General features: G+C 43.2%; 1 protein-coding gene across 1 annotated transcript; it reads right to left on the reverse strand.

The window, feature by feature from the left end:
* LOC137562020 (extracellular calcium-sensing receptor-like) lies at window positions 1–26,963 on the reverse strand. The gene is made up of 7 exons (XM_068273363.1): window positions 26,819–26,963; window positions 18,526–18,775; window positions 13,882–14,173; window positions 6,920–7,735; window positions 6,609–6,836; window positions 2,721–2,844; window positions 1–905 (listed from the first exon to the last, which is right to left on the reverse strand). The coding sequence occupies exons 1-7, from the start codon at window positions 26,961–26,963 to the stop codon at window positions 1–3; spliced, it is 2,760 nt and encodes a 919-aa protein (XP_068129464.1).

Raw genomic sequence — 26,963 nt, forward strand, 5'->3', positions numbered from 1 at the left:
CTACATTTTTGGATTTCTCATGAGATGGTCTTTAGAGTTCATATGGGGTCGAAAAAATATTATGAAACATTTGGGCAGGAAAATGCAAACTATTAATGCCCAGCTAGAAGATAAGATAGCAAAGACTTCTGTGGCCACAATATACTTCCCTCGTGAGCTCAGAGAGGCTGGGATGTAGGATATCCAGACACTGAGGAAGGCCAACATGCTGAAGGTTATAAATTTGGCCTCATTAAAACTGTCGGGCAATCTTCTAGCCAAGAATGCAAAAGCAAAACTAATAATAGCCAGGAGTCCAAGATATCCCAACATGCTCCAAAATGCCACAGAAGATCCCTCGTTGCAACCTACAATGATCACTTGAGACTGGGTGTTAGTGTCATACTCTGGGAAGGGAGGAGTGGTAGAAAGCCAAAGTGTGCAGATGAACACCTGAATAAGGACGCAAACCACAATGACAGAGTAGGGCACTTTTGTCCCTGTAAATCTTCTTAACTTGGTACCAGGCTTAGTGGCTTTGAAGGCTATAATAACAGTCAAAGTTTTAGCCAGAACACAAGAGACACACAAAGAAAAGGCCAAACCGAAAGCCACCTGACACAGAAGACACTTTATTGTTTCAGGGTATCCGATAAAGGCCAATGAGCAAAGGAAGCAGAGGCACAATGATATGAGCAGAAGACAGCTGAGGGACCAATTATTGGCTCGCACTAATGGTGTAGTCCTGTAATGGATGAAAACTCCCAGAATTCCAAGTGGGACAAGAGAGGAAAATATGGAAATAGTAACCAAGGTAATCCCCATTGTTTCATTGTGGGAGAGGAACTCGATAGTCCTTGGCACACATGTGTCTTGTTGCATGTTGGGCCACATATCCCAGGGACAAGGGTAGCACTTGATAGCATCTACAGAAGAATGTTAAAAAAGTATTGTCACAAATTGGTTTGCTTAAAGCATACCTGAAGTGTAATAAAACAAAAAACACATTGTTAATCCCAACAACTAAATCACATGTCACCCTACCCCACCCCTGAACTCTACCCCTCAAAATCTATACCTAACCCTAACTTATACTTAACTTCCAACATCCTACTAACAAGTGATGGAGCTCAAATTAAGCAACCCCAGCCAAATCCCCTCTGTGAAAAAAGGACAGGTTATGGCTATTTATAGCTGCAGTCCTCCACCCAAACCAAAGGTGCTAAAATCACCTGCTTTGAGATGAATGCTTTTATTGTGACTTAAAGCGGTCTAACACCCAGCATTACAACTTTGCTTTAAAAGATTGCTTACAGCTTAGAAACTATTATGCCAGATTTTTTTCTTTAAGCAGAAATTCGCTGAATGGGTTAAACATGACATTTTAGTGTTGCATTTAGCTTGAAATCCGCATCTGTGCTTAGGTTTAGTTACAAATGTATCTTTGTTTGGAATGCAAATAGACCTCTGAAAAGCCTGTCTGGGAAGCACTCTTTGTTCTCTCAGGGCTCTTTCACATCAGAGCTTGTGTTGGAGAATGCTCAAAGCATACGTTTTGTTGTATGCGTTTTAATGCGTTTTGATATGCGTTGCACTGCAGTGAGTGTGCGTTTTTAATCTGTTTTCAATGCGTTACAGCACATAGGAAAACGCAGGTAATTTTTTTTCCTTTTAGTTTTCAACTTTCTACATTGTTCCTCTGTTGCATTCTGGGACTGATTGCCTGCGTTGACGGATTAAAAACGTTTACATTGACTTACATTGTAACGCATAAAGCTAGCGTTGGCCGAAAAACTGCGCCTGGGTGCAGTGTAACGCAACGCACAAAAATGCGTTATATGTGAAAGCTAAAATGAAAGTCTATGGACTTTCATTTCACCTTGGGTAACGCAAACTTTACCCGTTGCGTTGAAACGCAGAAAATCTGCCCTAATGTGAAAGAGCCCTCAGAGAGGTGTTTTTTAATTTAGATTGTAAACAGATACATTTGTAACTAAACCTCAGCAAGGAGGAGGATTTCTAGCTAAATGCAGTACTAAAATGTCATGTTTAATCCATTTAGTGAATTTCTGCTAAAAAAAAAAATCTGCTAAAAAAAAAAATCTGGCATAATAGTTTCTAAGCTGTAAGCAATCTTTTAAAGGGAAGGTTCAGGCACAACCTAAAAAAAAATAAAAATACAAATCCTCTTACCTGGGGCTTCCTCCAGCCCGTGGCAGCCAGGACGTGCCCTCGCCGTGGCTTCGCAGGCTCCCGGTCTTCTCTGGTGGCCGGCCCGACTTAGCCAGGCCTGCTGCCAGGTCGGGCTTCTTCTGCACTTCAACGTGCACCTCACGGGGGCACGCTGACGTCATCGGACGTCCTCCGGGCTGTACTGCAAAGGCGCAGTAGTTCTGCGCCTGCGCAGTACAGCCCAGAGGACATCCGATGACGTCAGCGTGCCCCCGTGAGTTACATTTTGGAGCGCAGAAGAAGCCCGACCTGGCAGCAGGCCTGACCAGGTCGGGTCGGCCACCGGAGAAGACCGGGAGCCTGCAGAGCCATGGTGAGGGCACGTCCTGGCTGCCACGGGCTGGAGGAAGCCCCAGGTAAGAGGGTTTGTATTTTTATTTTTTTTAGGTTGTGCCTGAACCTTCCCTTTAAAGCAAAGTTGAAATGCTGGGTGTTAGACTACTTTAAGGACCACTTTGAGCAAGGAATGAAAGTATATTTTACACTAAATTATATTTTATTTCAAGCACCTGTTTCATTGGAGATCTCTCCATGAGGACATGGCACACATTCGAAACAGCAGATGGGTCTTCCTGGAATGGTCACTTTCCTGAAACCCGATAGACAACTGGAGCTGCACCGTGACGGAGGGACCTTTGTGAGAAGGAGATAGACCACACATTGATCACTGTTACAGAGGCCAGTTCCTACCAATCAGAAAGGTCAGCTGGACTTCTTACTGATGATCCAATCAGCTAAGAAGGGGAAAATACTTACTTAAATTCTAAGCTTCATTTTAGACTGTGAAGGTGGACATTAATGGTAAAATTTTAGCGAACAATCAACCTTCACATCCGGTAGTTGTGATGGGAGAGTGTTGATGGTGCCAATAGACAACATACAATTGTTTCATCAATCGGATTACCGATCAGTTTTGGTTTACGATTGGTTATATTTTCTATCCTATTTATGGGCCTGATCAATGATTTCCAATCATTTATTTCTGATGACAATTATTGTATTAGAAGGGTCCTTCACTAAAATTGTACCGTTAATGGGCACCTTAAAATCATATATATGAGCAGGTGCCCCCATTGTTTTTTTGTATTTGCTATCATCACATTTGTTGTATACCACCTCTGTTTTATGCATCCATGGAAGTATGTCATTTTAAATTGTGTCATGAGAGATGATAACGCTAGATAACATACTAGTGCTACTACTACTACTTCTACCACTGCAGCTGACACCACTACTGCTGCTGCTACTTCTACTACTACTACTACTACTGCTACCCCTAAAACTATTACTGATACTACTACTATTACTGCTACTACTACTGCTACTATTACTATTTCTACTACTGCTACTATTGCTAGTACTAGTACTGCTGCTATCACTATTGACACTGCTACTTCTACTGCTGCCGCTACTACATCTACTACTACTATTACTACAACTACTACTACTACTACTACTACTACTACTTCTACTACTACCTTTACAGCTTCTACCACCACTACTACTGATATACTGATACTACTACTACTACTACTACTACTACTTCTACTACCTTTACAGCTTCTACCACCACTACTACTGATATACTGATACTACTTTTACTACTACTACTACTACTACTACTACTACTACTACTACTACTACTACTACTACTACTACTACTACTACTACTACTACTACTACTACAACACAGGGCCGGCGCTACCATAGAGGCAAAGGGGGCAATTGCCCTAGGTCCCCAGAGCCTGTAGGGGTCCCCAAGGTGTCTCCCCCCAACTTAAATGTTGTTCCCCGGTCCCCATGCAGAGTCTTCAGCCTAGCCAGATGGTGTCAGCCCCGCCTCAGGGTCCGTGGGTGGAAATTTGGCTGCAATAAAGGGTCCCTACTGCCGATTTTTGATTGGGGGGTGTCTATTGGGGGGCCCTTGGTTAATCTTGCCCGGGGCCCCATTGTTATTAGAACCGGCCCTGCTACTACTACTACTACTACTACTACTACTACTACTACTACTACTACTACTCCTCTTAGTGCTGTTACTACTTTTAATACTACTACTGCTTCCACTTCTACTACTTCTTCTACTACTATTACTGCTACTACCAATTCTACTACTACGCATGCATCAAAAAAGGGCGCCTGGAAAAAAGGGCACGGGATATAGCCGAAATTATAAGTTGTAATGTAAAACAATGTTTTTCATTTATTGCTTATAAGCGAAAATCTACTGCTAAATAGGTTGAATAAACGGAAATGAAATGGCAAAATACCGTCTATAACAAAAAACGAAAGCGGAAAATAAAACGTCAGATAGCGTTTATAACAAAAAACAATATTTACACTTGTATTAAGCATAGTAATACAATGGTAGATTTTACAGGTATTTTACTGTAATTATACTGTAGGCTCACACAGATCTCTCCCTATCCCCATCCCTAACCCTTAGACCCGCCCCCCCCTTTGTGTAAATATACATAAGTTAATAAATTGTATATATTACAAATATTGTACTGTAACTATATCTAACCCTACTCTCACACAGAACCCTCCCTGTACCTATCCCTAACCCCTAGACCTCCTGGTGGTGCCTAACCCTAAACCCCCCTGGTGGTGCCTAACCTTAACCACCCCTCTGGTGGTGCCTAACCCTAAGACCTCCCTGGTGGTGCCTAACCCTAACCACCCCCCAGGTGGTGCCTAATAGCCGATATTTTGCATTGCAGTCAATGGCGGCACCCTTTTTGTCCATTAGCCATATGCACCCTTTTTCACTGCTTCCACTACTACTACTACTACTATTATTATTACTACTACTGCTACTACCACTATTACTGCTGCTGCTATTACTACAACTTCTACTACTGATACTGATACCATTACTACATACAGAAGAAGCACAAATGCAAATTTAATGCACATTTTATATAGTTCAGAACTAATCCAATCAAAATAGTCAGGAAGTGCAATTCATTGGCCCAGTTCCAGGCTGCATACATTTTGCATTAACCTTGCATGCAAGCTAGATTTAGCAGAATCCCAATGACCATCTCTCTTGGTTTTGGGTGAACATTTGGCAATGTATTATGCTGGGTGAATGGCTAACATGCGTGGACCCATTCGTGAACTGGCATGTTAGCAAACGGGCAAATCCAGATAAGAATGCATGATTGCAAATATAAAGGTTTGTATGTGAACCCCAACATGAATGCAAGTACGCATGTTTGGGTGACAATGCATGCATACTCGCGCTTGCTTCCAATTTGCCGTACCAGCGCAGCTGGCTATAGGTGAAGGGTCAGGCTGGGCATTATGGGTAATAGGTTTCCCATTGGCAAGCTTGACCAAAAGTGTGATAACTGGAGCAAACACGTGATTTACGCTCTTTGGACCCCGATAGCTAGTACTGTGGTGCTGTGGCATCCATATGCATGGTCATTTCTCACAGGATAGTTACTATGGGAAGCCCATAAGATAGCCAAAAGTCATTGCAAGTAATTAAAGTGTGAATGTCGCTAGAGAATACTATTGTAGAAGATTGTAGAAGATTTATCCAGCATCACCCAGTGGTTTCCTGTCGTGGAAACACCACTGTTTAATGCTAAGATGAATTCAGCTTCAGAGAGCACACATATGGTTAATCTCTCCATGAGACCCCGGGATGGGGATAGAAAGCATTAAAAAAAACAACAACAAAAAAACACACAACTTCTCCCCAAAGCTGGTAAATCATTTATTTACACATGGACTTCGGATTAAAGTGAAAAACAAGCGTGATTCGGATTACAATTGACTTCACTATGTTAAAGCCAGTGTTACCCGACATATAAAAAAAGTCATATACTCACCTAAAGAGAATGAAGGCTCTGAGTCCTAATGAGCCTTCCCTCTCCTCTCCCGGTGCCCTCAGTATCCTCCGTTCAAATCCCCCGCCGTGGGGGACTTCGGAAGTCGCCGGGAGCTGAGTCCTCCCAGAGACAGATGGCTCCATACTGCGCACGCATGAGTGCGTCATAGAGGGCCTCGCGCATGCGCAGTACAGAGTGTCCTGTCTTCGGGAGCCCGAGTGCTCCCGAAGACTTCCGAAACCTCCCTTCGGCAGCGGAACTGCCAGTATTTGACCGAACTGGTCGAATACTGCTACAGGAGATCCTGAGTGGGACCGGGCACCGGGAGAGGAGAGGGAAGTCTCATTAGGACTCAGAGCCTTCCCTTTCCTTAGGTGAGCATCTGACTTTTGTTTTTATAGGTCGGGTAACATTGACTTAAAGTCAACACTAGCTGGAGTGCAACCACTGATTACTGTGATTGTTTACATAAATGGTGTCTATGGGAAATGCCTACAAACATACTAATCTAGTCAATTGAATTAATTCTTGACTTGTAATTTGGGGACGTCATACCTTTGTGTCATTTCTTAACCATGTAATGGCAGCATTGTTTACATTCAAGCTCTTCCTGTTTTTGGAGCTGGAGTCATAACTTCCTACTAGGGTTTGGTCCATGGAGCCAATATTGCTTATCTTCCAGTTAACAACATCGTAAAGGGCTGGGGGATCACCATTTTCATCAAAAAACATATGCGTCCCGTTATTGGTCAGAAAATGTACAGTTTTAATATATCGGAGAAGCTGGAAAAAAATTGGGTAAATGTTGAGTTTAAATACAAAGCAATGTTAAATCAAACATCTCAATAATAAGAGAAGCAACTTACTTGCCAAGGGTAAAACGATAGACCGTTTGCACATCCATTATGGAAGGGACCCAACCCTGGTTTGCAAGTAAGCAAATTGTGTAAGGCCCATGCAAAGGTATAAACTGAAGTGTAGACATTAAAATTTATTCTGAGATCTATTGCTGCTATGGCGTTCTTCAGTTCCTCTTCTCCGGTACATTCATGAGCCATTTTGTTACCCGTTCCGGTATCTGAATTATGTTTATTGGTCAACTTGCAAGAAAATATTTGTTCCCAAAACTCTGTTATGAAGGAATCATTGGGAGATTTTGAAGGGTGCAGACTATTAAGGTAATCTGCAAACCCTGGCAACTGCCCTTCATGGATACCAAAGCCAATAGTGCCAACCAAAACTTGCTGGAACCTCTGTTTTGAAACAAGAGCAGATGTTGACCAGGCTTCACTTGCAACCCAGACTCTTCCAGTCACATTTTGGCTTGCTAACTCTTCGACAATAAGTGTAAAATCTGAATGAGAAGACAACACAACCACAACTTTGGCGGTTGACTTCTTAATGACTTTGACAATGTGTGGAGCATTCCTGTTGGGCTGACCAGTCATAATTGTTTCAGTAAAAGCCACACAAGCACCTGCTTTGATTATTTCTTGTTTAACCACCTGTAAACCTTGGCCATAGTCATTATCAGCAGCTAGAAAGCCCAACCATGACCAACCAAAGTACAAAATCAGCTCCGCAAGCCCTTTCAACTGAAAAGTATCACTTGGTATGGTGCGAAAGAAAGAAGGGTACATTTTTCTGTTGCTGAGAGAAGGGCTGGTAGAAAAGTAGCTTATCTGTGGATAAAGGAAAACCGAGACCCACAGTTAGCACTGAATATTCCTTGAACAGGCTATGAAGCATAGTTTGGTCCATCCTGACTCTAGTTTCACCTGTGTTATTAAAGTTAATGGGAACCCATACTGAAAAAAGTCAGATACTCACCTTAGGAGAGGGAGGCCCTGGGTCCCATAGAGCTTTCCCTCTCCTCTCCCTGTCCTTGCTGTTGCACTGGCTCCCCCGTAGCGGTATTCAACCGTTTCGGTCAAATAAGGCTGTTTCCCTGCTGAAGGGAGGCTTCGGAAATGCTTCGGGAGCCCGAGTGCTCCCGAATACGGGCCGCTCTACACTTCACATGCGCAAGCGCCCTCTATGATGCACTCGCGCGTGCGCAGAATGGAGCCGCCTGTCTACTGGAGGACTCGGCTCCCGAAGACTTCCGAAGTCCCCACGGTGGGGGATTTGACCGGGGGAGACAGTGCAGCACCGAGGGCACCCGGAGAGGAGAGGACCCGAGCTCATTAGGACCCGAGCCTTCCCTCTCCATAGATGAGTATCTGACTTTTTTTTAGTAACACATGGATTCCCATCAGCTTTAAATAAAATACGCCAATAACTGTTGTCAGGGGAGCCACCCAAAGCAGGAAATAGCATAACGGGCCTTTTAGAAAGTCATTGGGTAGACATCCCGAGCTAATCAATGTGTTCGATGGAAGGACAGGAATGTCCATTCTTGTCATGTGCTGGGGGAAGAGAAGGGAGGTAATAATTGGCTGTTGCAAGCAACAAGAACATTTCAGGTATTTTTGTACCAAACTCTTATTATTTTACTTATTGTATTTCACTGCATTCTGTGTGTTGAAATTTGGATGAAATAATTGTAACTGTGGATTAATCCTGATTTTTTCTGCTCCATCCATACTTATTAAAGTGGTTTAAAACCCTGACATAATATTTAATAAAAACATGTTTTCCTACTTTTTATATGCCATACAGTTATCATATATGCATTTGTGTATAAATATTATTATTCATTTAGAAATTATAGGTTCCTGAAAGTACAGTTTTTTGCTATGTGAGCTGACTTTGCATTTTATTAATAACTGGTTTTATTCATTCATTCATTCATTCATTCATTCATTCATTCATTCATTCAGGTAGACATGCTTTGACTGTCTGTGTGGAGCTCCTTCTCCACAGGCATAGAATGTGTCACATTCCTCACTTGATATATTTAAGTAAACACAAGATAACATTATCTAAACTTCGGATGCGTCTGCATTTCACTGCACTGAACTGTCAAGCTCTGTGTGTAACCCTTCGAATGCTGGTCTAGTAAAAATAAATGCTGGTTGCATATAATATGTTGTAAATAATGTTTTAGAGCAAGATGAAATGCTGGGTTATATTTCGCTTTAAGCTCCTGTTGATCACTGAGCCGGTCTCTTCAGTTGCACTTCAGAGTCCCTGGATTCAGCATTGTTTCTATGGCACAAAGATCTATGGAGCTGATTAAATAAAAAGATTTTCTGTTGAATTATCTCATATGAGTTATGTAAACCTTGGGGCCCATCGTTGCTTAGCTACGCCACTGGGTAGATAACTAACTTTTTTTTTAAGCTACAGGTTTACTTTAATACAGATAGATGAGTCCAACCAAATACTAGGGGAGTGGCAGGCCTCCGATAGGACAACTGTTATCACTTAGATGGAGAGTAGACTTGCCATGCTGGTTCTTGGCCCTGGTCGATGGATCAGAGCATTACAGGAGAGCCTGACTAACACTCAAAGGCAGAAACCTGAATTGTAGCAATATTGGGGGTTCTGCCGTTTGATCTTTGAATCAAATGACTGATGTTTGGATTTAACTTGACGGTGATCCAGATTCAAACCCCAACACAGGGGCATAACTACAATTTATGGGGCCCCCGTAATGTTCCCTTGCTCCCCCTTATGATCTTAGGGCCCATCTCACAAGAGTCATAAAATAAGTGTGGCCATCTTAATCGTCACACCCTTATGAAGTGTAGTAGCAGAAAAACCCTACCTAATACTTGGAGGCACCTCTAGCTACTTAATACTGAGGATACATCTCTGGCTACCTAATACTAAGAGGCACCTGTAAGGCCCGGTTCACATTAGCGGTGGCCGTCCGGAATCGCCGTGCCGGAGCCGCACCGCTTGCAGAACGGACGGAACGGACGCACGGCATAGCAATGAAAGCCTATGCGTCCGTTCACATGCGTCCGTTCTGCCGGACCGGAGCCGGACCGGATCCGGGCCGGATCCGGACTCCGGCCTCCGTTCCAACATGCGCTATTTTTTGATCCGGCTCCTCCGGCAGCCGTATCCGGGGCGGAGCCGGACTGCACCATCCGGCCAATACAAACCAATGGGAACCGGAGAGCGCACAACACACTGGCTGAGAAATCCGGATGTTCTACCCCACTTCCTATGGGGATTGTTGCGGCGATATTGGATGGGGACACATGGGCAAGCATTTTGGAGTGGAGCAGCACAGCTGGATCCGGATCCGGAGATGTTGGCAGCATGTCGCAGGTGGAGGTGAGTGCTAAACAGCAGAGGGCCTGATTCCACAGGTCCCCCTTCTGCTGACCTCCCAGACCCCAACATTTTTTTTGTTTTTTACGTTACTTTTGCCAAACGGATCCGGATCGCATCCTGATGAACACCTGATGCAACCTGACCGGATCCGGATCGGATCCGGATCAGAACAGTACGGTTCCGATCCGGATCCGTTCCGGATCCGGTCAGGTCATCCGGTCCGTTTGGCAAACAACCGCAAGTGTGAACCGGGCCTAACTACCTATGATGAGCAAGCGAACTAAGTGGGAATAGGGATGCTCATTCGGATTCCGCGGAAATGCAATTTCCAAAATTCCGATCGGAAATTGCTGCATTTCCGCATCGGAATGCGGAAATCGGTAATGTAAGTGCCGTAGGCGGATTTCCACCGGATATCGCTGAAATTTCCGCCGGAAATCGCGGAAATTCCACCCGACTTTAACATCGATTTTCTCAAAAACTATAAAGTCTTTTTGAAAACTTTTTTTTGCATCTTGTTCACAAGATTCGGTTTAATAAACTCTGAAAATTTGGTGTTTCTAGGACTTAAGGGGGCTTTGTTATTAACCATTAAAGTCGGTGGATTTTTACTGTAATGTAAAATGCAGAAAATCTGCATCTGCCTATTTTCTGCATTTTATATTACAGTAAAAATCTGCCGACTTTAGCAGTTAATAGCAAAGCCACCGTAAGTCCTAGAAACACCAAATTTTTAGGGTTTATTAAACAGAATCTTCTGAACAAGATGCAAAAAAAAGTTTTCAAAAAGACCTTATAGTTTTTGAGAAAATCGATGTTAAAGTCGGGAGGAATTTCCGCGATTTCCGGCGGAAATTCCGCATTAGAATGCGGAAATTGGTAGCGGAAGGCGGAATCGGTAATCGGTACATGACGGAATGCGGATTTACCGCAGAATCGGAAATTGGCATTCCGACCATCCCTAAGTGGGAAGTGACAGCCGGGCCAGCCAGCACACTTGGTGGGTTTTTAAAGGTTCATGGAGGGCAGGTGTCAGGTTATCTGAGGTTATCTGTGCCTATAGGCTCCTGTGGTGTAAACTGCTGCTCCCCACTAGTTATGCCCTTGCCCCATCACCACTATAAAGTAACATGTAGCATGATAAGAGAAATGTCCCTTACAATTCATTACTTTGTGATCCTACACACCAGTACTTTGTGTATAAGGCTACCACTTTTTTTCCTGCTTCTTTGTCTGTTTCCAAGTTGACCTTTTAACCTAATCCTGATTTGTCAACATCTAAGTTTTGGCCATATCCTTCCTGTCCTTAACATGAGCTGACCACACCAGCCTATTGGCCTTATACCTGTAAAGCTCTGTAGTGACACAGGGTTTTAAAAAAGTCAGATATTCATTCTACCCCATAAGGGCTCGTTCACACCCTTTTTTCAAGCTCTGGCGATTTTGAAAATCACTGCAACACACACAATTGCTCACTTCCAGCTAAAGCAATTTCCTAACTTTATTTAATCAGCAGGCGCCAGTTAGCCAATCAGGTGTACTGTAATACACCCTTTGCCTGCCATACCAAATCTAGCAGAAATGACATAAATTAGCATTCAGGTGGGAGGCTTTGGTTGGATGAAATCGTAGATAACATCGCTTGCAGGGACGCACCGTGTAGGCATCTCCCACACGGTCCCCTCCCTAACCACTCACCTGTCAACCACATCCTGGAAGCTGCAAAAAAGAAATTTAAAATCACAAACACTGGTCCGCATGACAGCTGGGGGCCCCGGGCTCTCTCACTGGCCGGGGGCCCCTAAACCACCATGCGATACCTAGAGGGAAATGCGGGCGAGCCCTGGACCTCTCACCTCCAGGGAACTCACCCCCACTGCCTCTGAACTGAATGCCAACTGCAACACACACAATTGCTCACTACCAGTTAGAGCAATTTCCTACCTTTATTTGGTTAGCAGGCCCCGGTCAGCCAATCAGATGTACCGTTATACACCCTTTGCCTGCCAAATCTAGCAGGAATTGCATAAATTAGGTAACATTCAGGTGGGAGGCTTCGGTCGGACGTAATCGTAGATGACATTGCTCCCACAGGAGATCTGCCTGTTCCTGCAAGCGATGTAATCTACAAGGTCCAGGGCCCACCCACACTTCCTTCTAGGTATCGCATGGTGGTGTGGGGGCCCTGGCCAGTGAGAGAGCCCAGGGCCCTCGGCTGTCGTGCGAACCAGTGTTTGTGATTTCGAATTCGATTGTGATCTGTTCACCAAAGCGCTCCCTGTACCATTTTCTGAGCGTTTTTGCTCGATAGAAGATATAGGGAAATCGCAAAGCGCTTGAAAAAACGCTTATTGTGTAGCGATTTCTTCAGCGCTTTTAAGAATAAATACATTGGGCCTGATTCACAAAGCGGTGCTAACAGTTAGCACGCTGGTAAAAAACCCTTTATCACGCCTAAACTCAGTTTAGGCATGATAAGTTTAGGTGTGATAAGTTTAGGTGTGATAAGTTTAGGTGTGATAAGTTTAGGTGTGATAAGTTTAGGTGTGATAAGTTTAGGCATGATAAGTTTAGGCATGATAAGTTTAGGTGTGATAGGTTTCGGTGTGATAAGTTTAAGCACCAACTGGGTTAGCACCGCAGTGCACAGCTGATCAAAAGTTTTGTGCTAGCAAAGTCTGGTGCACTTCGCATAGAGTTTAAAGAGACTCTGAAGCGAGAATAAATCTCGCTTCAGAGCTCATAGTTAGCAGGGGCACGTGTGCCCCTGCTAAACCGCCGCAATAGCGCCGCTAAACGGGGGTCCCTTCACCCCCAAACCCCCCACTGCGACACTTGGTCGCAGGCTTGGTCGCTCCTGGAGGCAGGGTAACGGCTGCAGCCCTGCCTCCAGTCGCGTCTATCAGCCGCGCATCGCCGCCTCTCCCCCCGCCCCTCTCAGTGAAGGAAGACTGAGAGGGGCGGGGGAGAGGCGGAGATACGTGCTGACAGACGCGCGTGGGGCAGGGCTGCGGCGGTTAGCCCTGCCCCAACCAGGAAGCGCTCCCCCGCATTACGGAGGGGGATTTGGGGGTGAAGGGACCCCCGTTAAGCCGCGCTATAGCGGCGTTTTAGCAGGGGCACACATGCCCCTGCTAACTCTGAGGTCTGAAGCGAGATTTATTCTCACTTCAGTCTCTCTTTAATGGCGCTGCTTTGCGTGCAGGACGTTGTGCACGATCTATACTTATCTAAACTTATCATGCCTAAACTTATCACGCCTAAAGCTTATCACCAGCGTGGTGCAATGGTTATCACTCCTAAAGTTTCTAACTGGGTTAGCACCGCTTTGTGAATCGAGCCCATTGTATTTTCCGGGTCAAAGAGTTCACTTCCTGACTTGCGAAAGGAAGTGAAAAAACAAAATGCTCTGCAAAAGCGCTTTGAAAAGTGCTTTATGCAAAATCACAGTGCACAGCTAAGTGCCGGGAGGGAAAAACGAAGGCACAAAAATTAAAAAAATGGCTGCTGTCAGCGATTTGGATTTTAGATGTGAACAAGGCCTCACAGGTCTACTTTGGATGGTTCTTCCTAGCAATGACCAGTATGTTGCTCTTACCTGTGGATATCTATAAAGTCCCAAAATTTGAGCCATTAAGATAGAGCGTGTTGATCCCGAATCTCCAACAATTCCAGCCAAGGTCCCTTGTTTGCCACAACGATAGTTTGGGATGCTTTCTTGTCCTCCAGACACCATCCATAAGGTTCCTTCAGCTGCTCGTCTCAGGATCTTACAGGTGTCAAATATTTGGTACCCCAGGGTGATATTTGGAAGTAGGTTGAGGTTCTTGTTAATTTCCTGGATGGAAAACATCATTGATTGTATGCTCTGGTAATACTGAAGGTCGAGGCTAAATGAAGTATAGTGAAAGCACTGAAAACATGGTTAATAATACTTCTTATCACTTTCTTTATCTCCCCACCGCCGCTGTACATGTATCTATTGTTGAGCCGAAATTTGTGTAATTTCGCGCTTCTGTAATTGCAGACGAGAATTTTGCCGCTACGATGCAAATTCGTAATTGCCATACAAACCGTAATTTGGAATTCTGTAAGTGTAATTTCCACCTTGTAATTTAACATTGCAGCGCAAATTCGCATTTAACGCGAAATTTCGTAATTTCGTGTTTTCTATAGAAGCAGTCATTTTAATTATGAAAATGTACGTAAATTCATTTTTAATAGTAATTATGCAAATTTAATTAACCACTTTATGACAACCTGACTTATAAAAATGTCCTGCTCGAGCCTCTTAATGGCTCCAGGACGTTTTTATAAGTCAGACAGTGCTGCTGCCGCTGTGCACATGCACGCTCGTTCTCCCGCGGGTGCACGTGCATCCCCGCGCAGATGCACGAGAACATTGTGAAAAAAACACTCCCAAAAAATTACACCTTTATTTTGAAATGATATATTGTCACCATACTTTGTACTAGGGACATAATTAGAATCTTGTGATAACCAGGACAAATGGGCAGATAAAATGTGTGTGTTTTATGCACAGTAGCTGTGTTTATATTAAAACTATAGGGGATGAAATTGGAGAAATAGTGTATTTTTTCATTTTCTCCTTGTATTTCCCTTTAAAATGCATAGAAAATAAAGTAATTACTGAAAACAAATATCAACCCCCAAAAGCCCAATTTGTGGTGAAAAAAAAACAAGATATATATCATTTCATTGTGATTAGTAGTGATTAAGCTATAGGCAAATGAAAGGGATGAGCACTGAAAGGTGAAAATCGCTCTTGTCCGTTAAGGTAAAAACCGCCTTGGGGTGAAGTGGTTAATTACTAAACTCAGGAAAGTCACTCATTGATTGCAATTACTGATTGCAATTACTGATAATGCAAAGGCCTGTGCATGTGCTGTAACTTTAAATGTATCTACCTGCAGCCACTCCTAAGACAGGTGCTCTTTGTCGAGGTGCACTTAGCAGTCATGCATGCTGAGACATTTGGTTTTTGGGCCTTGCAATATCTGATAATGCTGAGGTCCCTGTATGTGCTGTCACTTTAAATGTATCAGGAAGCTCTGGGCTGGAACAAAATTTTGAGAATGACTGAATTTTCACGTTAAAGGAATACTATCGATACCAAAGTGTTCTAAAATGACAGTGTGCAAATAATGTCTAAGTAGCTGTGTAAACATTTTCCTACTTTTCATGGTAAATATCAGAGGCAAAAGCTGTAATTTATTGAGGGTAGGATTTAGCTATATTGGGACAAATCAATTGCAGAAGGGGTGTCTGCTTCAATGCACGGCCAGTGTTGCATATCAGACTACAGAAAGCAAATATCAAACATATCAAACTCTGAAAGCAAAAACAGTATGAAAAAGCTGTGACAATTAGTTACATTTCATCTGCTCTCTTCAGACACTTCAGTTAGAAACACAGGACACATGAGCTGCAGCTGTTGGAAGCTCTCTTCTCTGTCACACACAGAGCTACACAGAGTTAACTGATCAAGTGTGAGGGGAATTTCCCCTCTCCTCATGGCTCAGTCAGCCGTCAGTTTTGGCGTCAGTAAAGTTTGAATGTATTTTGATAACAGTAAACAAAGAAGTTGCTACTAAAATGTATACACCAGTACTTAGCAGCACTTCCCAAACAATTCCTGTGTCAATTGAAAAAAATATGTGAATCGATAGTATTCCTTTAAAGGGAACCTGTACTGAGTAAAAGTATTGAAAATAAACACATGAGGTAACTTCAAATGAACATTAAATAGTTCCTCTCAGAAGCTCACCATTTTCTTCTGACAATGATCCCTTCCAGTTCTGACAACATTTTGTCAGAACTGAAATATATCAGTTGCTGTCAGTTATAGCTGAGTGGACAACTGATGTGCCCGGTAATGTCCATGTTTCCCTATGGCTCAACTGGGCGATGTTACAGTTTAACAGTGTGCTGACTAGGAAGCTGTTATGGGGTAATGGCCATTTTCAAAATGGAGGACAGAGAATTCCCTTGATCACAGTGGACAAACAGGTAGCGGGAGAGGAGAAAGAGATTGAGGAGTAGACTACACGGGAGGTAAGTGTGACCTGTATATGGTTATTTTGTTCTTTAAACACGAAATTCCGAATCGTTTCGGTTACGGAAACAATCGTAATTACGAAAAACTATTGTAATTATGAAATTGCGCATAAATGTGAAATTTGAATTGTTTTGTTTACAGACGTAATTGTAATTTCGCGAATTATGCTAAATTTTGCGATATTAAGTCAGTCCGCTCATCACTACATTAATCCCCAAAAATACAGTGATCTAGAGGTATGATAACTAATCATGGGACCATGTACAGTTGAAATCAAAAGTTTACATATAGTGTGAATTATTTCATTTTCCAATATGCCCACTCTATACTCCATAGATTTTATACTAAAAAACGCTATAATGTTGTCTTCATTGTGTGTCTGAAAAAGACCTAAAAAACAAGAAAGGCGTGGCCTAAGAGCCATTAATGTAGTGGGCTAAGGCCGGCAGGAGATAGTCATGATGAGATGTACTGTATACTCACAAATATGGGTTGTCTTCAGGTGCTGATGAGCCTACATTTTGCGTTTTCGTAATTAGGACACAAAATGTTGAATTACGACACACAAAAGTGTAATTCATAATTATCTGAAAATTTGTAATTTGGTTAGTCATAATTTTGTGTCGTCATTTCGCGTTAAATCCTAATTTTGTGTTACTCGTAATTTCGTCATTTCTTGTGAAACAAGAAAATTACACAAAAGTACCAAATAACGGGTTTACACGTAAATTCATCCTGAACAATTGTCGTAATCATAAAAACATTCATAATTACAAAAAAAAAAAAAAATGTGTGGTCGTAATTATGCAAAATTTTACATAATTTTTTCGTAATTATGATTTTCCATTACGATGGTAATTACAAAAAAGTACGCAAAATTTAGTGAAATTGTAATTAGTACGTTAGGATCATTACTATCTACAGGACAACCAGTTTGTACTCTTGCAGGAAATATAAGCTTGTTCCCACTCTGGGTTTATGGCTATTTTCCCCTATTAGTGTTTTGTGATGCAATCGGATTGCAAAATGTTTATTTTATACTACTGGAATCCACGTGGGGATGTTTCCATTAGTGTGCAACATGATTTTCCCCGATCACAATCATTGTGCCTGCTGCATTTTCAATGCAATTGGCCTCCTGTACAAAGAATAGGATAGCAGAAAAAATCAAGCAGGCAATACCTCCCTCTGTGTATAGAACTCTCAGTAACAAACATTCTGTACAGATCACCTGGCAGGACTAAAGATGTCACCACCAGTGATACATTTCAGAATGTAAATCAGGGAGAGGAAAGATTTTACAACGGGCAAACACTGACTAAACATCTATAAATGAATATTGTAAAAAATAATCAGTTTGATTTATTATGTTATTTTCACTACAGTTCCTGTTTAACCTCCTTGGCGGTAACCCCCGAACGTAGTTCAGGGTAAGCCGCGCAGGAGGTTTTCTCAGGCCCTGCTGGGCCGATTCGCGTAATTTTTTGCTGGACGCAGCTAGCAGTTTGCTAGCTGCGTCAGCACATCAATCGCCGCCGCCCCGCGCTCGATCGCCGGTATCCGTCGTGCCGCACGGCCCCCCCCCCAGACCCCGTGCGTTGCCTGTCCAATCAGTGCCAGGCAGCGCTGAGGGGTGGGCCGGGATTCCCAATGACGTCCCGACGTCGGTGACGTCGGTGACGTCATCCCGCCCCGTTGCCATGGCGACGGGGGAAGCCCTCCAGGAAATCCCGTTCTTTGAACGGGACTTCCTGATCGAAGCGGGCGGGAGGATGCCGCTGAGCAGCGGCTATCATGTAGCAAGCCCTGGGCTCGCTACATGATATAAGAATTATTTTTTTTTTTTAAAAACTGCTGCGCTCCCTCCTGGCGGAATTTTTTATACCACCAGGGGGGTTAACCTGTGATTTGTCTCCCCTTATAGTTTTTATCTCAGGGTTTATGTCTTCTTATAAGCTTTTCTTATGAAATCTCCCCTTATTTAGTTATCTCATGAATTAGCTCGTCTCCTTATAGTTGAGGTGAAAAATAAGTTAAGTGGAATAATTCAGCAACATAGCTTTGTGAATCAACCCCCCATGTTACATATCACTTGAGATTGCCTGTCACCCTTTCCTTACTTTTGTCTTTCTAGTTTGTCGTGTTTAACGTTTAGAGACTTACCTCTGGCATCGGAGATCTTCTGGTTTGCTGGTAAAGGTGGTCTCAGTATAGATTCTGTCCACGTGAAGAGGGAAAGTTCCTCCAATCACCAGGTCTCCTGGCTGGCTCGAGAAGCCACTGATAGTCACACTGGGCAGGTAGCAGCCATGTATAGATGTAGGACATGCACAGACCTCCATAATCCATAAACACAAGAACCAAACCTTACAGAGTAGCAGGAAAATAGTCCGGTAGAACCACCTCATGTAAGCTAAAGTGAGAATAATTTTAGAGAGTTGACCATGAGGATACCACAGTGTCATGCTGATCCTTTTCAAAACACCTTGTGTTAATGATGTGAAGAGAAGAAGACTGTATTCCTTCTGATAGACCAAGAAAACCACCCTGTTTTAAGTCCTTCCATGTCTATTAATTGTCACAAATAACTTTAAGCTTCCCACTCAAGATGGAGAAAACACATAAACTGAGAAGTGCCTTCAAAGACCTCAAAACCTTCTTCTTCCTACTGTTGCCACATGGAGGAGAAGACTGCATTGTTGCCGTCAAACAACAAAAGAGAGCTTCATCTTTTCTGGTTTCCATAAAAAATCTCCCTATAAAACAGAGGATCCTTATAGTCCTTAATCATTGTTACACTGATGAGTAAGCCTTAGAGAGACTTTGAAGTCTCTAAAAAAAGTATTTTTATTTCATAAATATGTTTAATATGTTATCCCTAACTAAACCGCTGCATCCCCTCTGCTCTAAACTATCTAAATCCCCCCCTAACTCCCCCCTACCTCTCCCCGCAAAATCCACAACTTTCTTGGTCGTGGATTTTGCTGTCCTAAGCGCTTCCGTGTGAGCTATGAGCTGCAGCCCTGCCTCACACGCGTCTGTCAGCGGCGGATCTCCGCCTCTCCCCCGCCCCTCTCAGCGAAGGAAGACTGAGAGGAGCGGGGGAGAGGCGGCGATCTGGGCTGAGAGACGCGTGTGAGGCAGGGCTGCAGCTCATAGCCCTGCCTCACACAGAAGCGCTCCCCGTAGTTTGCCCCAGGGAGTTTGGGGGGATTTAGATAGTTTATAGCAGCGGGGATGCAGCGGTTTAGTTAGGGATAACATATTAAAGATATTTTTGAAATAAAAATAAGTTTTTTTTAGAGACTTCAGAGTCTCTTTAAGTCTCATACACATTAGACTGAACTTAGCTGAGGCACTTTTTGAGGCTGCCTTGGCTGAGAATGTAGCGTTTGTATAGGTGTCACTTAAAGATCTGGCATGTCCAATATTTAAAAAGGAACATTAACCCAGAATTAAATTTCATCCCCATCAGTAACCAATACCCCCTTTCCCATGAGAAATCTTTACCTTTTCTCAAACAGATCATCAGGGATGTCTGTATAGCTGATATTTTGGTCATTCCTCTCACACAGTGTGATGTAAGGGCCATGGCACTGACAGTTTCCCCTTTGTTCACCTCATTGCAATGTGGGAAATAACCACTGTTTCCAACTAGGAATGGTTGGACGCTTCCGCTGGAATAAAAATTTGCAATTTTCTGATTAGAAGTCAGTTTCCGATCAGAAAAACGGAAATTGGAAAATAGAATTTGAAATCGGATTTCTGCAGAAATCCAATTTGCAGTAACTTGGTAAGTTTAGGCCAATCACAGCCCTCGGGAGCATTCAACAAATCAGAGAATGCAGAATTTTTAAAACTGAAATCGAATTGCCGTGGTAATTATAGGTCAATCAAAAGACATGAAGTCTGCTAATTGGTCTAAAATTTTTGAGTTAATCCGTTTTTTTTTGCAGTAAACTACCGCATTCCCTGATTGGTCCAATACTACCAAGCATTTCCGATTTTCTGAATTTTTACGGTAAAATGAAAAATCGGAAATTTTTTTTTTTTGGGGGGGATTACCACATTCTTTGAATGGTCCAATACTAATGACTATTTCCGATTTTCCAAATTTTTGCTGTAAAACGGAAAATTACTGCATTCTCTGATTGGTCTAATACTGTAGTATTTCTGAATTTTCGTTTTACTGCAAAAATTCTGAAATTTCTTTATCCTCGGTAACAGAAACTGGTATTTGTGGAAATTGGAATGTAGCCTCTTTCTCTCTTTCTTTGCTATTAAAAAAATAAAAAACGCATATATATTTGATTCTGACTTTTGCCAAGATAAATATTATGTAATGTTGTATTGTAATGTAATGTAATTGTAATGTTTTTTATGTAGGTGAAACTTGAAACATTTGAATATTGTGCAGTCCATTTCTTTCAGTAATTCCACTTAAAGGGACTCTGAGCACCTCTCATGGGCATGCCTTTAAGACCCCGACCAGTACGGCAAAGTACTTAAAGATGTACACCTTTCTGTAGCTTGTGCTCTCCTCTTTCATTTGATTCCTGAATCACCATTCTACACCAACTATTTTTCGTTTGATTTCAATTTAAAAATCGCGGCTGCCATCTTAGCTATGTTATAACTTCCGGATCACCCCTGTCTTCTCTGTTAGAGAAGTGCATCACTGAATGAAGCAGGAAGAGGAAGTGACACGCATGGCCATTGCAAGAGGCTCCTCCCAAGGGGTCATAGCACGACTTTGATGGAAGTCGTCTGTCTTAAAGGCATGCTCATGAGAGGTGCTCGGAGTCCCTTTAAAAGGTGAAATTAATACATTTAATTGGAACCCGGTGACCTGGTGAAATAGGAAGCAGGTGTTTTGGATTAATACACTGATTAGAGTTTGACACTTTGAGCCTAGAATACTGAACATCGTCATAATATTCTAATGGTCTGAGATTTTGTTTGTGGGGTTGTCATAAGCTGTAAGCCATAATTATCAAAATTATAACATATAAAGGTTTGAAATATCTCGCTTTGCATGTAATGAGTCTATTTCATATATAAGCTTCACTTTTTAATTTGAATGACTGAAATAAAACTTCTTTTGCACGATATTCTAATTTTTTGAATTTTCACTGTATTTTGGTGGCAGCTAAGACTACACTTGCAAGAAATTGAAAAACCTCATCTAGGAAAACAGCAATATACAGCTAGGACCATTAAAAAAAGAAAACTTGTTTAAAGGGAACCAGAGAGGAAGGATAGGGAAAAAATAGCAAAAGGTTTTATACATACCTGGGGCTTCCTCCAGCCCCATAAGCACTGATCGCCCCCACGCCGCAATCCTCTGCTTCCTGTATCGCTGGTACCGGGCCCCGTCACTTCCGGCGGAAGCGGCCAATTGTCCGCATCACAGGGGCTCCCTCCATACACGTACGCATGAGGCTGCGCAGTAGGCAGCCGCACGCGTAGGTATATGGAGGTAGCCCCTGTGATGCGGACAAATGGCCGCGTCTGCCGGCCGACTGGCCGACTCGCGGCAATGACGGGACTTGGTACCGGCGGATCCAGGCAGCGGAGGATGGTGGTGTGGGAGCGATCCAGGCTTATAGGGCTGGAGGAAGCCCCAGGTATGTATAAAACCTTTCCCACAACGTCTCTGGTTCCCTTTAAGGGTAACTGGAAACCATGGATAAGACAAGTCAAGTAATGTGGTTTTCGATCGATACAGGGGACTATACTATCAGGTGTTTTTGTGACTACACTTGTTATGGGTGTAAAGATCATGATGGCCACACTTGTCCTTGGACCCTTGTAAGATTGGCTTCCAGGCTGTGAAGGGCAACAAGAAGAGGCAAGGGAACATTGGGTAGGGGAGCCCATCAAAGCTTTGCTGGGGAGCCGCATAAATCGTAGTCATGCCACTGCTGTCAGCATTGCTAAACTTACTGCACACTGCAACCTACCAATTGTAGTTCACATTAGATAAAATTGTACATTTTCCATCTTGACACATTGTGTTGCTGTTAGCCCCTTTCTCTTTTTCTTTGTTATTAAAAAAAATAATATAAAAAAGTATATCTTTCATTCAGGGCCGGTTCAAGTAACAATTGGGCCCTAGGGCAAAATTAGCCTGGGGGGGCCCCCCAACAGACACCCCCCGACCAAAACGTGTCATTAGAGGCTCTTTGTTGCAGCCAAATTTCCTTCCTGGACCCCTGAGCTGGCTGCTGACCCTCCCCCAATCACCTCCCAACTTAACAGACTCTGCAGAGTCCCTGGGGAGCAACAGTTAAGATAGGGGAGGGACACCTTGGGGGCCCCTACAGGCTCTGGGGCCCTGGGGCAATTGCCCATTTTTTCCTATGGTAGCTCCGGCCCTGCTTTCATTCTGACTTTTGCCAAGAGAAATATTAACCACTTATCCACCACTACAGTATATCTACGTCCTCTGTGACTTAATCTAAGCCACGAGTTAGTAGATATACGTCTTGTAGGATTGGGCTTGCTCCTGTGCACATTTCTGGCACTATCTGATGCAGCACTAATTGGTGAACGGGAATATATGTTTCCTGAGCTAATGAGATAGATTTTTACCATTAAAAATACTTTTATTTTCTTAGTTCATAGTGAAAAATACACTCTGTAGCATTATTTCAGAATCAAATATCTTGACCATATGTAACAGGAACATAATCTAAGTTTTGTGATAAGCGGTAAGAATAGCCAAACAAAATTTATGTTTTTTATCTACAGTAACACTTTTTATTTTTAAACTGGAATTGGTAAAACTGAGAAATAATGTCTTTTTTTTCTATTTTTTTCCTTGTTTTCCCATAACAATTCATAGAAAACAAAATTGTTCGAGGGAAAAAATGGCATTCAATGAAAGCCTAGTTTGTCTTGAAAAAAACAATATATATTTCATATCTGTGTCATAAGTAGGGATAAAGTTATTTCTGATTAAATAAGGACATAGCTAAACTGCTCTGGTCCATAAGTGGGAAACAAGGTCTGGATGCGAAGTGGTTTTTAATCATCCTGTATTGTAATGCTTTCTATATATGCTTTTCAATGAAATGTGTTGAAAACAAAATATTTAAATGAATGCAAAGAGAAGGGATAAACGGTGTGAAACTATAAATGACAAGCACAAGGACGTAATTCTCTCCATTGCCCTCACCAACCTGTATCAGTATCAGCCCAGACCTTGTCACAAAGGTTTAGTCACACCACACAAGCATAGACTTTATCATAGACACAGAGGGAACCGATCTGCCAGACATTTTATACACAAGTAATTGAACATCGGAGAATTGGACTCTAATTACAGGATGGAAAGCATCCTCAGGACAATCAGGTATTCTCTAAGGATAAAAATAGTCCATATCTTTCCATTCCCATTTCCCTTGTCAAGCTTTTAGTTTTAAAGCATCTCTTTATTGAACAAATAATAAAAAAAAGAGTAGATACAAGAACAAATGCATATGTAAACAGTACAAAAAGTAAGCGACAAAAAGTCAACAAAGCAATAAAAACACTATAGAAAAATGCAGAAATAGTCAATTGCAAAATATGAGTCATGACCTCCACTGGTCAGGGATATAGACAAGTTAAAATAGAAAAACAAGTCAGAGGGGATCATATCAGGGGGAAGGGGAGATGAAATCCGGTACAGACTAAACCATTCCAGGCCAGGGGCGTATCTGGGTAATATAGCACCTATGGCAAACACTGAAATTGCACCCCCCCCTTCAGTCAGAGTCCCCTTCCCCTCTAAAAACAGCATCTCTTCTCGCTCCGTACATGTGTTATGGTGGCCTGTATTTTTTTGGCTTGGGACTTTGCAGAGGTTTTTTTTGGCGGGGGGGGGGGGGGGGGGGAAATGGCTCTTCTTATTCCCTCTCTGTCCTCTTTTCTAACACTAACACGGTCTGAATGACAAGGAGGCATGAAGGCAGGCATGGCGGCACAGCACAGTGGGCAGGCATGGCGGTGCAGCACAAGGGTAAGAATGGTGCCTACGGTGCTGTGGCACCCATGGCACAAGCCATGCCTGTACCCCTCTAGATACGCCATCTGTTCCAGGCAAATTGAAAAGGTAGGCTATTGTCATGCTAGTATATTGAGTATGAGGCACTCTGTTCTATCCAACCATGGGGACCAAGTTGTTAAGCTTTTAAATCTGAAGTGAGAGGGATATGGAGGTTTCCATATTTATTTCCCTTCAAAGTAAACCTGAGCAATACCTGGGCCTTCCTGGGCAATACCTGGGCCTTCCTGGGCAATACCTGGGCCTTCCTGGGCAATACCTGGGCCTTCCTGGGCAATACCTGGGCCTTCCTGGGCAATACCTGGGCCTTCCTGGGCAATACCTGGGCCTTCCTGGGCTATACCTGGGCCTTCCTGGGCAATACCTGGGCCTTCCTGGGCTATACCTGGGCCTTCCTGGGCAATACCTGGGCCTTCCTCCAGTCCCTTTTATCGGTGAAGGTCCTTCGCCAGCCTCCGCCACCTGGATCTGCCTATAATTCCTCTGGTAATTCAGCAATTCAGGGGGGAATTATGCATGTGTGGCCAGTCACCGGGAGTGTTCTGCACCTGTGCCAACTGGCTGGATTACCGAGCCATCTAGCAGAGTATCCAGGAGATGGGGAGGGACCGATGAGCCTGAAGGGGGCTAGAGGAAGCCCCAGGTATGTATATTTTTTTCCGTTGATCTCAGGTACACTTTAAACAATTCAGATTTCCCAGCCTCTAATACTTTTAGCCAGAATCTTTGGAACACAGAGAGGGTTCAAGAAATCACTAATATAGCCTCTGTGGAAAGAATGTTCCTTCTCAAAGTTCCTTCATGTGGCAGATGCGGCTAGATACAGAAGTCCACCTCTGTGTTGTACAGTACAAAAACAAAAATCTCATTGAGGCATGAAACTCCATTTATCCCCAAACAAAACATGTGTACAGGTAGTATTTACTTACTGTATTATAAATGTTTCCCACATGCAAACTTCTTTAAAGCAAACCTGTGACTTTTAAGGACAAAAAGTTAGATACTTAACTCAGTAGAAGGAAGCCTCTGGATGCTCCAGAGGTCTCTCAAATCCTTCCTGAACCACTCACTGCTTGCTGGGACCCTCTTCTTCTTTGCGGCTGCACTGCACAGGGTCATGGATGGCCCACACCCGCGCAGTAGTTCCTAGCTGCTTGTGCACAGAGGAAAGAGCCATCCACAATCGGCTTTGTGCTGCTGTGTATGGACCAGAGTATGGCCATGCAAACATATTTAGACAAGCCCTTGTCAATTATATTCAGAGGATCCCAGCGCTGAGTGGGATGGGTTTCCCTCTACCGAGGTAAGTACAGTGGTGTGAAAAACTATTTGCCCCCTTCCTGATTTCTTATTCTTTTGCATGTTTGTCACACTTAAATGTTTCTGCTCATCAAAAACCGTTAACTATGAGTCAAAGATAACCTAATTGAACACAAAATGCAGTTTTAAATGATGGTTTTTATTATTTAGTGAGAAAAAAAACCTCCAAATCTACATGGCCCTGTGTGAAAAAGAAATTGCCCCCTGAACCTGATAACTGGTTGGGCCACCGACCCAACCCCACATGTTCTCCCACTCGTTCCTTTAAGGGACGAGTGGTTTGCCCTATATAAAACCGTTCACAGGGGCAGAAGAGGACATATACAACATACTTAGTTTGGCAAGTGATTAAGGTGTTAACCACTAGACATTCTTTTCCTACCTGTATGTGTTTCTGGGGAATCATACGGGGGCAGAATTTACAATGCCCACATCGGTGATTTCCTTTTGGCATGCCTCTATCCAGCCAGTTTCCTTTCCTGGGGGAGATGAACTCACTGTTAGTGAGCATATCCCCAAGCGTGGGTGCCCTCCTAAATGCCTCCCTCGGGGGACCGCCCAAGGCCTGCCTTAAAGTATCGTCTCTCTCTATCAAGGGCCAATTAGTAAAAATGGCTTTCCTGACTAGATTGGCCATGGGTGTATAATCAAAAGTAAAGGTTATCCGGTCCTGCAACAGTCTTGACCTTTGTTTGGGTGTCAGAAGGCTCTGTCTGGACTGACATTTAGCCCTATGATATGCCTCCTCCAACAATGTGGCCTCATAACCCCTACTGGACAGACGTTTAGTTAAATCAGCTGCTTGCATTTCAAATTCTTTATCATCAGCATTATTTCTCCGCAGTCTCAAATATTGGCCATATGGAATGGCCTTAACAACGTGCTGGGGATAAAAACTTTTAGCGTGAAGGAGGGAATTCGTTGCCGTTGGCTTTCTGTATCCTCCGCAACACAAAACATTGTTCTTAACCATAATTCTTAGATCGAGGAAAGTCACCGCTACATCACTCATTTCGGCGGTGAACTCCATATTAATTGTGTTGCTGTTAATGTAGCACAGAAAGCCCTCAAATTGTATGTCCGTACCTGACCACACCACCAGGACATCGTCCACGTACCTCGACCATTGTCTGATGTGCCGACGGAATGGATTCTTGTCCGAGAGCACAGCAGACTCCTCCCACGCCCCCAGAAAGAGGTTAGCAAAGGAGCATGCCACGGGGGTCCCCAT

The sequence above is a fragment of the Hyperolius riggenbachi genome, chromosome 3 (assembly GCF_040937935.1).
Source record: "Hyperolius riggenbachi isolate aHypRig1 chromosome 3, aHypRig1.pri, whole genome shotgun sequence".
Lineage (NCBI taxonomy): Eukaryota > Metazoa > Chordata > Amphibia > Anura > Hyperoliidae > Hyperolius > Hyperolius riggenbachi.

What these genes read in the sequence shown, in the direction of transcription:
- LOC137562020 (XM_068273363.1), bottom strand. Translation starts at nt 26,963, where the DNA reads ATGGGGACCCCCGTGGCATGCTCCTTTGCTAACCTCTTTCTGGGGGCG. An exon ending in GACTTTATAGATATCCACAG is followed by an intron (nt 7,736 to 13,881) that starts GTAAGAGCAACA and finishes CTTTATCCACAG; the next exon opens with ATAAGCTACTTTTCTACCAG. An exon ending in GGTTAAGAAATGACACAAAG is followed by an intron (nt 2,845 to 6,608) that starts GTATGACGTCCC and finishes CTTCTCACAAAG; the next exon opens with GTCCCTCCGTCACGGTGCAG.